Here is an 18,795-nt window from a genome sequence, read left to right on the forward strand (position 1 = left end):
TGAATCATCAGGAAGTGACCTCAGAAAGAAATAAAGACAGGATCTCCCTAAAGCACAATATCTTCTCTGTGGTTTGTGTGTGCGTCTTGTACTTCAGTGCATGTCTCCTCGTAGATAACTGACGATCCTCTGATCCACAACGCTTCTGCTGTGGAGAACAGAGGAGGCCACAGAAATTATGGATGACTGTCAAATAATTCAATAAAAATCGACTGAAGTCTGAACACTGTTTTCAGCCGTGTTTTTTTAATCGTGTTTGATTTGTAAGTTGGTTTTACAGAAGACTTAATCGGCTTTTGCGGTAAATGACAAAATCAGCCATTTTTTGTCTTGTGAAGTCACAATTTTTCTTTTTTTTTTTTTTGGAACAGAATAATATATTTTCAAATTAAAAGCCAATGACAGCAAACACATAAGACAGAAAAGGAATAAACAGTCACATTTAAAATGCTAATCCAACACCACAGCAATTAAAGAACGATTACTATGATAGATGAAATTGACCAAACTAGTAAACTGCCAGTGATAAATGGTGTAATATATGTGGGAAGGCATAAAACATACTTCAAACCAGCCTAGAAAATCAACCTTAACTGTGTAAAAAGTGCCATTTAAGAAACATGTTTCATTTTTCTGCAGCACTTTTCATTTGGTGAACGATTACTGCTCATTATAAATAGCTTCTCATGTCTCATTTGGTCAGCTCATATTCAGTGAAGGATAAATGTCCCTCGGGGCCTCGGGGAGATAAACAGCCCAGAAAAAGGAATGAGACAGAAAAAAAAAAGAAAGAAGAAAATGAGACAGGAAAAAAAAAAGGAAAGACGACACACGAATTCTTGTGCTTCATCTAAACGTGTAGCTCTCATCATCATACTCCAGCTCGTCCTCGTTGTCGTCTCCCAGTTGTCCGTACCGGAACTTCCTGTAGACGGTGCCGTCCTGGCCCATGTACACAATGTCCTCATCTTCATCATCGTCATCGTCATCGTCCTTACTCCCTGAGTGACGGTCGCTGATGTCGACTAGTTGAGACTCTTGGAAGCGTCCGCTGGAGGAGCCTGCGCGGCCGCTGTAGGACGCCGATGACGCCGAGCTGTAGCCTCTGCCGCCGCTTCCAAACCCCCCGCCGGAGCCCAGCTTCTCGTAGCCGCGGGGAGGAAGGTCACGGGCCGCGCTTTTGGAGCGGGAGTGTCTAATGAGGAAAACAATTACCCCGAGTACAAGCACCAGCAGGACGCAGGCGGTGATGAAGACGGCCAGGTTTCCTCTGTCCTCCTTTTCCTCATCGTTCCTGAACGCCAAGTTGGTGCTGAGGACGCACTCTCCTGTAAACACCATCAAATTAGAGCTGTTTAATGAAGCCTTTATCGGGCAAATGACTATTTTTGGTCATTTCCGCTCTTAAAGTCATGTTCCTCTCACCTTACATGTGTTTTTCTTGTATTTTTTATATTTACTTATTGTATTTTGTATGTTGTCCAGTGTGTAAAAACATTCTATGACGTCTATTTATTTTAGAAGAGGTAAAAAGAAAGAATTAAGAAACTAAAAGGAACATTAAGATTTGCCTCTACTCCAGGGGTCTGAAACATTCAGCCCGGGGACCAAATGTGGCCCACCAAAGGTTCCAGTCTGGTCCCTGGGATGTTTTTTGCAAAGTCAAAAATTCCACAGTCTTGAATTGAATTAAAGCTCTACCGTATGATGTGGCATTTTTACACTTTTCTTTTGTCATCTTAAAATGCTCCTAATAAGTGTGTGTCAAACTAAAATGTAAAAGAAATCCACCAGGTATTGAAACTCAAAAATGTTTAATTCTCATATATTTCTGATAAAAGTCTGACCAATCATTTTAGTTGGTCCGAATAAAATAATTGGCCGAACCTGACTGAGCCTCCTGTCAGTCATCCATTACGGCTGTCCAGCATCCGATCCATTATCGCCGCCTCACACTCGATATGTGTCCCTCTGAATCTGACGCTTCACTCACGCTGCTTCTCCTGTCACTGACCACAGTCTACTGTCTAGGATGTGTTTGGATAGAACTGACATGCACATGTGGAAGGGAAAAAAACGGATTTATGAACAAAAACGACAACTGAGGGGCACAAACGGGAGTCTGATGAATGAAGGATGGAGATAAAAGTCCGGAAGTCAGCTGTACTGGACTGAACAGGTCTGCATAAAGCTCAGCTTTTATGACGGTGGGACTCATACAGGTACATGTACATGGTGTCACACATGTAAGATGATGTAGGATGATAATTGTATGGACTATGAAACCTCAAATGTCCACGGAAAATTCGCGGAGGCTGCGCGTTCACAGTGCGTGTGCCCATCCCCTGGGCACTGCAGTGAAGACCCTGACCCAGTACTGCACAGACCAGGTCTACTGATGGAACAGGGGCCGCGGGCCCACGGCAGGTGGATGATGCATCTGATTACTGAGGGAGGGGTCCGTGGACACGCCAAAACGGACCGGACCTCCGCCTCTGCTTCCTCCTCTGTTTCCATCGCGCATCAGGAGAGAGGAGGAGAGAGGAGGAGGAGCCTCAGAGCTCAGGCAGAGGGAAGGGGGCGGGGCTTTGGAGGGAGGCGGGTTGTTCATGTTCAAACTTTTGCGAAGTGCTGTGAGAAATGCCACATCGGTAGGTAGAGCTTTAAGCAAAAAAAAAAAAAAAAAAAAGCTTTAATTAAGGAAAAAATGTTGAATTCAGAAAAAAAAAAAATCTTCAATTTAGCAAAAAATCTTGAATTAAGCAAAAAAATCTTAAATTAACAACTTCAATTTTTTTCTTTGTTTTAGTGCAAAAAAATAACATTAAATTATGAAAATATTTACATTTACAAACTATCCTGTAACAATAAAATGTGAATAACCTGAACAAATATGAACAACCTAAAATGTCTAAAGAAAATTATGCACAATTTAACTATTTTCTGCCTGTTCCTCAGTGTTTAGTGTCTTTGTAGATCTGATCCATAATGCACATGTAGAAACGATAAGTTGAGGCAGAATACTGTTAAAATTGCACTTATTTTTTTTTTTAAATTTCATTTTTTTCAGGTTATTTACATCTTTTTTGGTTGGATAGTTTATAAAAGTAAGTATTTTCATGATTTAATGTTTTTTTTTCTTTACACTAAAACAAAGACAAAAATTTGGAGTTGTCATTATTTATAGGTTATTATGTTATTATTACCTCCACCAAGGAGGTTGTGTTTTGCCAGGGAATGTTTGTTTGTTGGTTAGTTAGCAACATAACTGAAAAAGTTATGGACGAATTTTGATTAAATTTTCAGGAAATACCCGAAATGGGACGAGTAACAAATGATTAGATTTTGGGAATGATCCGGATCACTGTCTGGATCCAGGAATTTTTAAAAGGATTCTTTATCAAGGATATTTTCAACATATGTATGTGTAACTCCACAATGAATGGTCAGAATGCTTGGAAAAAAAAACCAAAATAAGTTCCCAACAGGTTTTACAAGATGTTGAAGATTGATCTGGATCCTCATAAAATTCTGGATACCATGATCCAGAACAGGATAAAATAGCGGCGTTTTGGAATTTTCATCCTAACAAGGGAACAAATTATAGTATTGACATGCAACAAACACCAAAATATAGCAATGACAGTGTGAAATCTGAAGTGTACCAACGGATTTGTTTTCAACAACTATGGAGGTAGAGCCAGGAGAAAACCGCCATTTCCGAAAAAGTGATTTTCGTTAATAAATTCTGAACTAATCATGATATCAAAATGAATCCAATTGCTAAAGGTATGTTTTTTTATGTTTTCATCGGGGTTTGTCTGTTTGTTAGCAAGATAACTCAAAAAGTTAAGGACAGATTTTCATGAAATTTTCAGGAAATGTGGATACTGGCACAAGGAACAAATGCTTAAATTTGGGTGGTGATCGGTGGGGGTGGGGTGGGTGGGGGGGGGACTGAACTGCCTTGGTGGAGGTCTGAGCTCTGTTAGTGCTTTTCTAGTTTTACTGGTCCGGCCCACTTTAGATTAAATTGAGCTGAATGTGGCCCCTGAAGGAAAGCGAGTTTGAGACCCCTGCTCTACACCATTATTATTACTATGACATGAGTAGATGATTTTGGTCAGAGGTGGATGTTTGGGTGTTTATGGGTTAACTCACAGAACATCCACACACACAGACAGGAAATGTGAATGTCACTACCTAAGATATCTTTTTTAGTAGTTCAGTGAAATCCTGTCCCATCTCCTCTATTTTCTTGCGTTGCTAACAAACAGGTCAGGCTGTCTTACCTCGGGTCTCAGTGCAGTTACAACAGTCCTGCTGCAGGGCTTGGTCTGCCGCCTCTTCATCTTCGTCTTTGTGGCGGCAGCACAGCAGGCAGCGCCCCCCGGTCTCTAGTATGGCCTGAGCAGGACACACGGTACAGCCGGTCGGACCGGGGCCTCGACACTCCAGACAGGAGCTGTCACAGTCTTCACAGTCGTGTCCTGAACCCTAATGAGAGACAGAAGGAAGTACTGGCATTAATAAGAAGACACACACACATACAGAATGAATTATTGGACTCATCCCTCCGTTCTGAAGATATGCAAAACTAACATTTATAAAACCAATAAATGTAAGTGATGCTTTGCCTCTCAGCTTAAACAATTAATATTCATCTTCACCTGTCAGAGCGTTTTAGTCTGCTACCTCACAGCAACACCCAGGAGATTTATTTAGAAATTACTACTCTGGATATAATTTTCACTCTTGCTGTTTGAGATTTCTCCTGGTGCAGTAATAAGTCAGTCTGAATTACATTATATGATACCTGGGGCCAAAACATTAGGAGTAATTATTTTGGCGAGGTAAGGGCATTTTTTTTTTAAAGAAATAGTTAATATAACTTAACTTAAACAGTCCAACATCTTTCTTGAAGGGGTGGAACTTGATTTGGTCAAAGAGTTCAAGTGCCTCAGGTTAACCCTGGACCCACTATTAGAGTTCCCCGTGTTTTTAAATTGCTGTGACCTGAACTACATTTTTGCACTTTATCAACTGTACTTTAAAAAAGCCTGTCTAACTTTTCTGATATTGCAATAGTATTACAGTTTGTTTTAATTTATTGTCACTACCAAGGTTATTATCGTTAACGAAAACTAACGAAATGATGAAAACTAGAATTGAAAAAGCATTTTTGTTAACTGAAATAAATAAAAACTATAACTAAAAGAAAAAATGATAACTAACTGAAACTGTATTGTGTGCTTACAAAACTAACTAAAACATATAAAAATTATGGATAAAATTCCCTTCGTTTTCATCTTTGTCAATGTCGGATTGATACAAAATCCATTTATTTTGCTCTAGCAATTTTAGCTAGCAGGACCATATGATTTTTAACGGTCTGTCACTTGTGTTCACTTGTGGTTTCCAGTCGTCTTCTGGTCCCCACTCTACCTGGAAACATGGACACTGAAGTTGGGAGAAAGCAGCAGAGTCCTGTCTGGGATTTATTTGAATACGACGACAGAGAAGAAGAGAAAAGAGACGACAAAACTAAAATTAATACTAAAAACTAAACTAAAACTAAGCATTTAGAAAAAAAATGAAAACTAATAAAAACTAACAAACCTGCTCTAAAAACTAATTAAAACTAACTGAATTAGAGAAAAAAAAGTCAAAACTAAATAAAACTAAACTATACTGAAAAATCCAAAGCTATTAGACCCTTGGTTATTACCTGTCTGTAAAACCTGTCTTCCTTCATGGTGTGTACTGCTGACCTCTTGGCCAGGTCACCCTTGTAAAAGACATCTTAATGGAATTGTATCTGGTTAAATAAAGGTCTCATAAAAAATAGGGTCAAAACATGATATTTGAAATCTCTCTGACAGGACATTTTAGAGGCAATTTGACAGTTTAGTGTAGCTAAAAGATCCACATTTTTACTTATAAATTCATTTTTGCTTTAGTTGGACCATAAGGGATTATCCAAAACAAGGAGTCACTTTATATTGACCAGCTCTTTCATAATTCATAGTTTGAGTTCTTGTTTTTTCAGTATTAATTGTCAGTCTTGTAAATCCAAGCTGGACTGACTGTACATATCCTGACCAAGGAAAATAAAATTCTCCCTTTGTGCAGTAATCTACACCTGGATTTACTGCCTCCGTCCATAATAATATACATTATCTAGACTAAATGTCCTCTAAAATTAATGTTTATTTATAACATAGTATAGCAAACTATTACATGATCAAAAACAAATTAATTTTAGCAAAAAAAAAAAAAAAAAGTCTCAGTTTTGAATGTCTGGGGTCGCCAGAAATTTGTGATGTTAAAATGGGGTCACAAACCAAAAAAGGTTGAGAATCACTGATATAAACCATATTTGGTATGAATTCAACCAATAGTTTTGCTGCAAGAGTGTTAACAAACAAATAAACAAACAAACAAACAAACAAACAAACTGAATCAAAAACAATACCCCTTGCCACCCGTTCAGGGGCGGGGTAATAATATTTGTGAAACTAGAAAAGCACTCGGAGAGCGCAGACCTCCGCCAAGGCAGATCAGTGGACCCCCATAGCCCCCCCAACCCCGATCACCACCAAAATTTAATCATTTGTTCCTTGTGCCAGTATCAACATTTCCTGAAATTTTCATCCAAATCCGTCCATAACTTTTTGAGTTATCTTGCTAACAAACAGACAGACAAACAGACAAACCAACGCCGGCAAAAAAAAAATTAAAGGTGCGGGAGACTTTCGTGACCAATTTTTCATCAAATCTGTCAAACCTCAGTCATATCCTCAGTATCATGAATCTGTAAGTCTGTCTGTCATTACTCACCTGAATCTCTTGCATTAACAGTTTCTTAGTGCCATCCACCAGAAACAAACCATGTGTTTACAAACAGAGCCAGTGGGTAACTCGGGCATCTTCGAAATTTTGTTGTGACGTGCATTGTAGGAAAGGGAGGTTTGCGCAGCCGCCTGACAGTGGCAGCTGGAACAGACACGACACGGAAACAGCAGGAGCTCCCTTCCTTCTATGCACATTCTTCCAGCTGTTTCCACGTTTCAGCCGTTTCTGCGTCGTGTTTGTTTCATCCATGTAATACCATATGGTTGCGCTGCCGCTGTCAGGTGGCTGCACGAACCTCCGTTTCCCACAGTGCACATCGCAACAAAATTCCTCAGATGCCCGAGTTCCCTCCCGGCTCTGTAAACAAATAGTCTGTTCATGGTGGATGGCACTAAGAAACTGTTCACCATAATGCAAGAGATTCAGGTGAGTAATGAAAGACAGACGAACAGATTCATGAAACTGAGGTTTGACAGATTTGATGAAAAATTGGTCACGAAAGTCTCCCGCACCTTTAAAACTCAGGGAAGCAGTGTTGATGCTGTTACCTTTATGACAGGATACTGGCCTCCGTCACACATAGATTCACACACACCGTCTGACAGCAGGTATCCAGGGTGGCACGAGTCACAGGACTGGAAATCTTTTGCTGCAGACACAGTACAGACAGTAGCAGAGTAAAAATGTTTAGTCGTGCTGCATGTGGTTATACTACATACGATCTTATTTGGTCATGCATACTGCAGCAGGGATGTGGTTTTGCTCATGGACTGCATTGACATGTCCTTATCAATATCTGAGGAACTCATTTGTGTTATCTGGTCTGACGGTGAAGCCTGTTACACACACACTCACAGAACCCCAGTTGAAATAATGACTCTTTATCTCTTCATGTTAGACACACAGTGATGCACACAGAATGAAAATTTGTCCATGCCAACATGTTTTATACCGGGGGTGTCAAACTCATTTTGGTTCAGGGGCCACATTCAACTAAATTTGATCTGAAGTGGGCCGAACCAGTAAAATTTATATATTACTATGTTATTATATGTCAACTCCAAACTTTTGTCTATGTTTTATAGTGAAAGAAGTAAATTTACGTTATGAAAAGGTTTACCTCTTGAAACTATCCTTTCAAAAGATGTGAATAACATGAACAAACTGAAAAAATAATTGTAATTTTAACAATATTCTGCCTCAGTTGATCATTTACACATGTACATTAGAACTTACAGATCACAGTGGATCTACAAATACACAAAACATTTAGTAACAGGTGGAATATTGGTAAAATTGTACTAACTTCTCTTAAGATATTTCAGGTTGTTCATATTTATTATTAATAATAATAATAATAATAATAATAACTAGAAAAGCACTCAGAGAGCGCAGATGTCAGTGCCCCCCCCCCGATCACCACCAAAATTTAATAATTTCTTCCTTGTGCCAGTATCAACATTTCCTGAAATTTTCATCCAAATCTGTCCATAAATGTTTGAGTTATCTTGCACACGGACAGACAGACAGACAGACAGACAGACAGACAGACCAACGCCGGCAAAAACATAACCTCCTTGGTGGAGGTAATAATAATAATAATAATAATAATAATAATAATAATAATAATAATAATAATAATAATAATACATTTTATTCATATAGCGCTTTTCATAGAAGTCAAAGACACTTTACATACAGCAGATAAAAACAGAAACCAAACACATTAAAAACACAAAAAGCAGGTGCAAAAGGCAGGTATATGAATATAAAACAATTAAACATTAAAAGCAATCTTAAATAAATGAGTATTTGTTCAGGTTATTCACATTTTTTTTGCAAAATCGTACTTTGTTTTGGTGTAAATACATGAAAATATTTTCATTTACAAACAGAAAAATTTGGAGTTGTCATTATTTCTATGTTATTATGATAGTATTTGACTGAATCCTGCCCACTTGAGATTGAATTGGTCTGAATGTGGAACCTGAACTAAAAGGATTTTTAATGTCTTAATGTAATTTTTGCATTTCACAAATTCATCCCCAGGGCCGGACTGGACCCTTTGGAGGGCTGGATTTGGCCCCCGGGCCACATGTTTGACACCTGTGGTCTAATATTTTTTTCCGCGACTGTGTGTTATGTGAGGTTCTTGTACTTAAATAAAAAAAGAGCAGATGATCAGACTGCTATATTACACACACAAACACACACACACATAAATTGAAATGTGAAATTGTGGATCTATTCAGTAACACAACATTGCTTTTAGAATCATTTAACACATCTCAGACCTGCCTGGATTACCCTAAAGTCTGGTGTCGATTTTTATGGATATTTCAGTCGATTGTGTTACAGATGTGAAATCCTATAGAAGCACCAGTGATACTGTTCCGGTGGGGAAAGCTCGGTGTGCACATTTCTGCTCAGCAAAGACAATTAAAGACCTGCAATTTCAGGGTTTTTGCCCATACTGCAGTTTCCATTATGGACCAATCACTGTATTGAAATGGAGAGAAAAAAAAAAAAAAAAAAGAAAAACTCCAACATGAAACAAGGGCAAAATGTACCCAAGTCCAAAACCTGATGGGTGTGTTTGCACCAGCCTATCAATGGTACAAAATCTTTTGTAAATAAGGGCATAAAATGGAGCAGATTGTGAGAGCAAATGCTGTGCAATTCCCTGTGCAATTAGTGGGTGGAATCCATTCTCCATGGATCCGACCTGTAGTCTATAAAACCCATGCAGTGCCATCATTAATTCATTATTTTGTGACTATGAAGGAAGCAGCAGGTTAAAGAAGTAGAACACATGGAAGAAACAGACTGAGCACCTGCATGTTCATCACATAATCTCTGAAAGTCCAAGTGTTTTGTATTGACTTTATATATCGTTTTTATTTATATATATCTTACAAACAAAACAGGACGCAAGAATTATTTAATAGTGATAGAGACTTTTTTGTATTCCTATCAAGGATATGAATCGGCAGTCTCATTTCAGATTTCGTGGGTGACCTATCTCGTGTCTGCTCGCGCTACATGCGAAACCTGCCCATTTAAACACATACAAATCACGAGTGATTTTGCAACAGCAGTCATTTTTGTGAAACACTCTGCCCTGCATATTTACTTTGAGTCCCAAAATGTACCTGTAAGAGAATAAAAAGACATAAAAAAAACCCCGAAAAAACTGTGACGTTCATCCGAGAATCTCCCTTTACACTCAACCACGAAAACGGAGATTTGCCAAAATCAAGGTTATTATCGTTGACGAAAACTAACAAAATGACGAAAACTAAAATTGTAAAAACATTTTCATTAACTGAAATAAATAAAAACTATAATTAAAAGAAAAAAAAATAAAGATAAATAACTGAAACTGTATTGTGTGCTTACAAAACTAACTAAAACAGATAAAAATTATGGATAAAATTCCCTTCGTTTTTGTCTTTGTCAATGTCGGATTGCTATGAAATTGATTTATTTCACTCAAGCAATTTTAGCTAGCGGGGCCATATTATATTTAACGGTCCGTCACTTCTCGTCACTTGTGGTTTCCAGTCGTCTTCTGGTCCCCACTCTACCTGGAAACATGGAGACTAAAGTTGGGAGAAAGCAGCAGAGTCCTGTCTGGGATTTATTTGAATATGACGGCAGAGAAGAAGAGAAAAGATATAAAAAAACAACAACAACCTAAAACTAAACTAAAACTAAGCATTTAGAAAATAACAAAAACTAATGAAAACTAGAAAACCTGCTCTAAAAACTAATTATAACTAACTGAATTAGAGAAAAAAGTCAAAACTAAATCAAACTAAACTATAATGAAAAATCCAAAACTATTAGAACCTTGATTCCTTTCAATGCTGACACCAAACCTACACCGTTTTAATACAATGCACTGCACTACACTTGCAGTCCACGGAGAAAACAGCCACATTAAAATCTGCTTGTCTGCATCACATTAGATGAGGGCAGAGTGGGTACTCGTACCTGAGCAGGTTTTGCAGGTGGCATGGCAGACCTCGCAGGTCCTGTGGACAGTGTCATGGTAGTATCCCTGAGGGCACGAGGGCACACAACGGCCCTCTTTCCGCAGGTAGATGAGGCCCAGAGCACAGCTCAGGCAGCTGTCGTCCTCACCCCCGGTACACTCTCCACAACTGGGGTCACACTTCTCACACATCCTCGACTCCCTGTTTCCATAGTGACTACCAGATACATGATGAGAAAGTTATGATAGATTAGATTCAATTAAATAAAATGAGATTAGAACTTTATTAGTTCTCAAAGGAAATACATTTCCACAGCCGCTCAGACAGAAATTCACAACTCAAACTATTTACATATGACGCAGACCAATGCAGAGAGAAAACACCTCACATCATTACTGTGGAGAGCAGATGTATTTATGTATGGAAATATGGAGGTTCCTCATGAGATTCGGCTGTTTTCAAGTTGCAGTGTTTGCTTGCTTATGTGTGCCTTTTAGCGCAAAGCTTTCAAAGTATAAGGTCGTGTGTTACAGGAATAAGCAGACTTTGTATCCTCTATGTGTTTCCTCTTGAGTATTTAAATACAAATCAATTTACCGGCACATTAATTTAACTTTCACAGCTACCTCACCCCAAATAAAATCAAACCTAATTAGCATTTTTACAGGGCACATGAAGGGCTATTTAAATCTCAAGCCAAATTAGCTTGCATTTCAACCCCGCACCTCACAGAAATGTCAGGGCTTAGCGTCCATAATGACATTTCGTGACTCCGTTGATCTCTTACTAATGGTGAAGCTGTATGGCTGCGCTTAATGTGACGGATGACCAGCACAGCTGGATGATGAGCAGGTTCAAGTACCTGTGCTGGCAGGTCACCACACACTCTTTGCCCTCTCGAAATAGATTGGATTCGCAGGTGAGGCACTCATGGCTGTGCTTTCCAACGCAGGACTGACAGGAAGGGTGACATGATTCACATTTTTGCCCCACCTCATCCTGATAGTAGCCTGTTGGGCATTCATCCACACAGGTGCCATCTGTACCGACAAACACACCATTATTCAGCGTCTCAAACAGTCACAGATGTCCGAGATATTCTGAAAGGAAAACAACAAGACTGCAGAGAAAACTGACAAGCAAACAAAGACCAAACTGGACTCACTGAGCAGCAGATGTCTCTGGTTGCAGCTCAGGCAGTCGGTTGTGCCTGGACCGGAGCACCTGTGGCAGTATTTGTGACACGGGTGGCATTCCCCGTCCTGGTCTGCGTACTGCCGAGGCGTGCACTTGGGTGATGGCCCGCAGCGCCCGTGGCCCTCCAGGTGCTCGCCCTCTCTGCAGGAGGTACAGGCGTCAGGGTGGGGCCCCCAGCAGGTTAGACAAGTCGCATCACATTCTGTAAACAAATCAAAACCAGCGCCATTTCAGTCTTCGTGCTATTTTGTGCCACAAGAGAACAAGGTTCTAATAGTTTTGGATTCTTCATATAGTTTAGTTTTATTTAGTTTTGACTTTTTTTCCTCTAATTCAGTTAGTTTTAATTAATTTTTAGAGCAGGTTTGGTAGTTACCTCCACCAAGGAAGTGATGTTTTTGCCAGGGTTTGTTTGTTTGTTGGTTAGTTAGCAAGATAACTCAAAAAGTTATGGACGGATTTTCATGAAATTTTCAGGAAATGTTAATACTGGCACAAGGAACAAGTGATTAAATTTTGGTGGTGATGGGGGGGGGGGGGGATTTGCCTAGGCGGAGGTCTGTGCTCTCCGACTGTTTTTCTAGTTTTTATTAGTTTTTGTTCTTTTCTAAATGCTTCATTTTAGTTTAGTTTCAGTTTTGTCATATCTTACAAAACTAACTAAAACAAATAAAAATTATGGATAAAATTCCCTTCGTTTTCATCTTTGTCAATGTTGATATAGGAGAGAACATGTGAAAATTTCGTCTCAGATCAGCGGTATAACAGAGGTATAGAAGTCAGGCAGCCAACGGTGAAAGTACGGAAAGTTTCAGTTTTGTTTTCACGTAAGTGACGTTGTGTATGGATCACACCCCCACCTACATTACGCCCCCCCACCAGCCTGCTATAGGGAATTTATCCATGGTATTGTACATGTGTTTGTGTCTGTGCTCAGTCAGAGCTGCCCTAACCCCACCCCCAAATAAAGTGTCCAGGGTAACCTCTCTTATTTCTTTGAATAGGATGAAAGATAAAATATATGAAAAAACTGAAACTAATACTAAAACTAAACTAAACTGAACTAAAACTAAGCATTCAGAAAAAACAACAATTAATAAAAACTATCAAACCTGCTCTAAAAACTAATTAAAACTAAATGAATTAGAGAAAAAAAAAGTCAAAACTAAATCAAACTGAACTATAATGAAAAATCTAAAACTATTATAACCTTGATGTGAGAACAGGTTGTATAAGATTAAGGACATCCACCTTTTGTCTGACAGATTTTTTTTTAAGTTAGGTGTTTTACATGCACATCAAGTTCCCTTGCTGTCACAGACACTGCTGAGGTAAACCTTGGTCAAACATTTTAATCATTTTCACTTTCGTTGTGCCAACCCACTTCACCTGGCAGCTCCTTATTATTGGGACTGTGGGCTGAGAAAACATTTACCGCAGCCTGTTTTCAGTTTAGGAGGAAAATAAATAAATAGAAATACTGCTGAACAGTAGCGTACTGGTCCTGAAAATGTCTAACTGCTGGAGTTACTTTATGTAGTGACAAAAGTGGGCATCGCCTGCAACATTTTACAGAGAAAGTCACACTTCACTCTGTGTTTTTGGATAGAGAATGCAAAGCAGTGTGTCGTTCTCTAGGGAAATGTCTTTGGCATCGTTGTTCTGTTTTCATGGTTTGACAGCTGTCTGTTAACCATATAAAAAGCAGAGCTATTTTTGCTCCAGCTAAAGTTGGAAAACACACTCAGGCAGAGTGGAAAATACAACTGAGAAAATGTACGAAGGATGCTCTACAGGACGGAAAATATTGCGTCAGTGGATTGAAGAAAGTTTCAGAAGAGATGAAGCGTCTTTGATTTGGCCCATCAGAAGGAGCGAGAGTTCTGGAATAAAAGTCAAAGTCAAACAACAATAATGAATGAATGTGCGCACCTTTACAATCTCCAGACGTGGCGTCCCTGTAGGTATGTGAGGGACAGGCTTCCAGACAGGCCCCGTTGTACAGCACGGCCTCCGGATCTACGCAGCTGTCACAGTCGTCATTGTTCGGTCCATCACAAAAATCACAATCAGAGTGGCAACGTGAACACTCCCTTTGGTCGTTGTCCTCAAAGAACCTCTCAGGACAGTCCAGCACACAACGGCCCTCATGGAGAAAATGATACTCCTCACAGTCTGCACAAACAACAGGATTTAGAGTTGATGGGAGAATAGTTTAATAAAACCATGGGCAGGAATACAAGAGGAAAAAAAGCCTTCAGTCTGTGGTAACAATTTTCTTTTTTTTTTTTTTTTTTTTAATTAGTGATAGTTAACAAGACAATGTGGACAGACAAACAACAACAACAACACATAAACAAAAGGAAAATCAAACAAACAAACCAAAAACAATAACAAGTGTTCAGAGAACGCAAACCTCCGCCAAGCACCCTGAACGGTGTTCATGTGTGGATTGACTATTTCTTTTTAAATTCAACAGTTTCCAGGTTGTTCCACACAGCAGAAAAAGTTGAAGCTTGGTACCAGTCATGTGTATGTCCAATTATATTCAATTCCGATCAATATTTGTTGAATTCTAATGAAAAATGTGTGGTAAATAGGATTTTCAATGTTAAACTGAAATGTCCACAGAGTCCACATTCCACAGTGGATGTGGACAATTTTGTGCCAGATACAAGATATTGTTCTAAGCTACAGGTGGATCAAACTGGAGGCTAATTGGAGTCGTTTCGAATTTTTGATGAATTTTGGAAAATTGCTCAATGCTGACAGATAGGAAATTTGTAGATTTTGTGACCTTTCTGTGACCTTGAACTTTGGCCTACTTGGCCCAAAATTTAATGGGTTGGTCCCAGGGCCTAGGCCTATCTGTGGGGAAGATTTGGGAAAGATGGGTGGAAGAGTTTTCCCCTAAAGTTGCTAACAAACAAACAAACACACACGCACACACACACACATGCACACACACACACAAACAAACACACAAAGCAAAGTGATCACAATACTTCCTGGCGGAGGTAAAAAAGCCTTTAGTCTGTGGTAACAATTTTCTTTTCTTTTTTTTAAATTAGTGATAGTTAACAAGACAACGTGGACAGAAAAAAAACAACAACACATAAACAAAGGGAAAATCAAACAAACAAACCAAAAACAACAACAACAGAGTATTGACAAACAACAATGACAACATCATATGACAACGAAAAACATCATATGATGGATTTTAAATACATGTTCCTTCCCTTCAAAAGTTAAACACATGATGTCCAGCTGAGTGCACATTTTTGTAACTCCATGAAAAAAACGTTCATTAAAAAAAACAAAAAAAAAAAATCAATTGCATTGTTTTTTCATGCCTAAAAAGGAATAAAATCACTCAAGAAAAAATATTGACAAAGGTTCTCATAATTCATGCATGAAAGGGTTAAAGACAGGCAAAAGCATGAAAGAGCTTCAACATGGTCCTGTCCAGTGGGTGTGTACCTGTGCACTGGCCCAGTGGGTTACACTCCTGACAGGCTGAGGGACAGTGTTGGCACTCCCCGTCCTGGACAGCATGTGCTGGAGGACAGTCCTCCACACACTGGTGTTTGTGTAGGAGAAGAGGTTCGTCACAGCTGAGGCAGTGGGTGGCGTTCCTCACACAGGACGAGCAGCCTGGTGCACAGCTACGACACACCTGACCAGCAGGATAACCCCTGTGGACAGTAAATACACAGGGTCACGCCTTCATGTGGCAATCTGCATGAAATATTATGTAACATTGTACAACACAGGTGTCAAACATGTGGCCCGGGGCTCAAAACCGGCCCGCCAAAGAGTCCAATCCAGCCCCTGGGATGAATTTGTGAAACACAAAATTTACACTGAAGATATTAATAATCAAGGATGTTAAAATCCTTTTAGGTCAATTCAATCTAAAGTGGATCACACTAGTAAAATATTATCATAATAACCTATAAATAATGAAAACTGCAATTTTTCCTCTTTGTTTTAGTATAAAAAAAAGTGCAATTAGAAAAAAAGTTACATTCACAGACTATCCTTTGATAAAAAATATGAACAACCTGAACAAATATGAACAATGTGAAATGTCTTAAGAGAAGTATGTGGAATTTTAACAATATTCTGCCTGCTACTAAATCTTTAAGTTGTGATGAACATGTATAAATGATCAACTTAGGTGTAATATTGTTAACAATGCACTTTTTTTCTTAAGGATTTTCAGGTTGTTCATATTTGTTCATGTTATGTTCAAGTACAGTTTGTAGATGTAAATATTTTCATTAAGGAATTTTACTTTTTTCACTCAAAAACATAGAGAAAACTTTGGGGTTGACATTATTTATCAGTTCTTATCCTATTATTTATATTATTTTACTGGTCCGGCCCACTTTAGATCAGATTAGGCTGTATGTGGAACTGAAGTGAAATGAATTTGACAGCCCTGCTGTACAACAGTACTGGTGCTTTGAATGTCTGAGTGCTAACCACTCTGCCACTGTGTTGCTCAACTTAGCTAACATGTTTAGCCCTGGTGATGGTGTTGCTAACGTTACTAGCTTATAAGATGGTCAGCATAACGGGATCTTCCTATGAAGTCTGACAAATGGGCTAAAGAGCAGAAAGAGCTGTTATGAATGTCTAATTTAAGTCTGAATTTTTAGATCCTTCATGAGGAACACACTGACATTACATGTGCATCTCTGCTATTTCAAACCAAATTTCCAGAGGGTTAAATGTCTAAAGCAGTAAAATGTAACATATACATGAATAGAGCAGTGACATGAATCCAAAACCATCATGAATACCAGTAAAACAATGACAGGGACCATTTACTGCACAGCGACTTCGACTGTTCATGGTTTAAGTCAGTGTTTTTCAACCTTGGGATCGGGACCCCACGTGGGGTCACCTGAAATTTCTAGTAACTGATTAAAAAAAAAAAAAAATTACTATTAAAAATATATGGTGAGTTGAGAGAGATAATCACAATCCATAACAGACATGACAAACTGTGGTTGTGAAACTGCAGCACTGTGGTTCTGTTTATCTGTCAAATGTTCATTGTGGTCGGTTTCAGATGCTGCAACTCTTTCATAATTCATAGTTTGAGTTCTTGTTTGTTCAGTATTAATTGTCAGCCTTGTAAATCCAAGCTGGACTGACTGTACATATCCTGACCAAGGAAAATCCAATTCTCCCTTTGTGCAGTAATCTACACCTGGATTTACTGCCTCTGCCCAGAATGATATACATTATATAGACTAAATGTTGTCTAAAACTAACCTTTATTTGCAACATATGCTGCGTTCCAGGCCGTTTTTTGAGCCTGTAAGTCACGACTTCAAACCACGACTCACGACTTTGTAACGTTCCAGGCAAGTAACGCCAAACTGCCTGAGTGCAAGGAATTGTGGGAGCAAGATGTAAACACACCAGCATGGTGGACCGTATGTTATGGTCATTTACAATCTGTTAAGGGTTAGTATTTTGTTGATTCTGTCGTGTGCTGTGTCATTTGTGATTCTGTTATATTTTTGTAGTTTTTCTGTTCTCTTCCTTGTGCAGGTGTGTTCTGTTTTTCCCTCCAACAGATAATGGTTGATTGAGGATGAGCTGCAGGAGTGGTGTTGCTCTGCTGGTTGCAGCTGATTGGTGCTTCACAGATGAACTGGGAAATTTAAAGCCAGATCTTCCTTCCTCCCAGGAGACTCCTCTCATTCCACCACCACCCCCCCCCCCCCCTCTGTGCAGACCAGCCTGTTGTAATTTTTGTTAGAACTTTGTGAAATCAGCTATAGAAGGAGAGAATCTTTTTCTTTAAGTTTTTTGTTAGGTAAGATTGGTGTATTTTGGTTTCCTTCGTTTGTGTTTGTAGACTATTATGATTCCCTACCTGATTTAATTTTTCTTTTTTTGTAAATACATATCTCATATTGCAGTGGCGTGGTTGCTGGTCATTTTGTTAATTTGCTCGTTTGTTAAGGGACATGGAGGGAGGGGAGTCTCACACCATGTTGCGCCTTGGCAACCCCTAGACCGAGCGTAACAGTCATTTCTATCGCCAAAGGTGTTTGTTTTTTGCTTGTATGAGGGAAACAGAGGAGGAGAAATTGCGCATAAGGCAAGAGAAGCTGTTCTACCTTTTATGTTATGTTATTTGTATATTTGGATACATATTTGGTATTAATTTATTCTTGCACTCAATGGACTGAAAACTAGCTAACGATAGAGCAGCTGCTGATTATGCAGAACATTTGCAGATAAATAACGTCAGAGCAATACCTTGTTTTAATAAATAATCTGCATAAACATCGCATCCATGGGGGCTGCCATTGCTACGTGACGTAAGAATTCGTAACTGGTAGAACATCGATCTAGTACGAGTTCACGGGTGGGAAGTCGCAGGTTTGACTGACATTCCAGTGCATTTCCACCAGTAGAAGGTTGGAAAAACACCAGTTACGGGTGGACTGGAACGCAGCAATAGTATAGCAGACTATTACATGATTAAAAACAAATTAATTTTAGCAAAAAAAATGTCTCCGTTTTGAATGTCTGGGATTGCCAAAAATTTGTGATGTTAAAATGGGGTCACGAGACAAAAAAGGTTGGGAACCACTGCTATAGGTGCATTTTGCTGATAATACTTGTATACTTGAAGCTTTCGGTGCAGAACATTCGTTTGTAGTGGAATACTTTCACAGTCTAGTTTTAGCATGTTTACTTAATGATCTGAATA

The 18,795-nt window shown here is 39.0% G+C and overlaps 1 protein-coding gene across 1 annotated transcript in view; it reads right to left on the bottom strand.

Moving 5' to 3' along the window:
- Positions 1-279: 279 nt before the first annotated feature.
- The window catches only part of pcsk5a (proprotein convertase subtilisin/kexin type 5a), an 83,547-nt gene continuing 65,031 nt past the window's right edge, over positions 280-18,795 (bottom strand). Inside the window, exons 30-37 of the mRNA XM_030148757.1 lie at positions 15,534-15,748; positions 13,983-14,225; positions 12,019-12,252; positions 11,716-11,893; positions 10,852-11,069; positions 7,404-7,504; positions 4,293-4,497; positions 280-1,328 (exon numbers count right to left, since the gene is read on the bottom strand). Coding sequence (XP_030004617.1) covers positions 847-1,328; positions 4,293-4,497; positions 7,404-7,504; positions 10,852-11,069; positions 11,716-11,893; positions 12,019-12,252; positions 13,983-14,225; positions 15,534-15,748 — 1,876 coding nt within the window. The 3' untranslated portion in view covers positions 280-846. The remainder of the gene's footprint in view (positions 1,329-4,292; positions 4,498-7,403; positions 7,505-10,851; positions 11,070-11,715; positions 11,894-12,018; positions 12,253-13,982; positions 14,226-15,533; positions 15,749-18,795) is intronic.

Source organism: Sphaeramia orbicularis, chromosome 12 (genome assembly GCF_902148855.1).
Source record: "Sphaeramia orbicularis chromosome 12, fSphaOr1.1, whole genome shotgun sequence".
In the NCBI taxonomy this organism is placed as follows: domain Eukaryota; kingdom Metazoa; phylum Chordata; class Actinopteri; order Kurtiformes; family Apogonidae; genus Sphaeramia; species Sphaeramia orbicularis.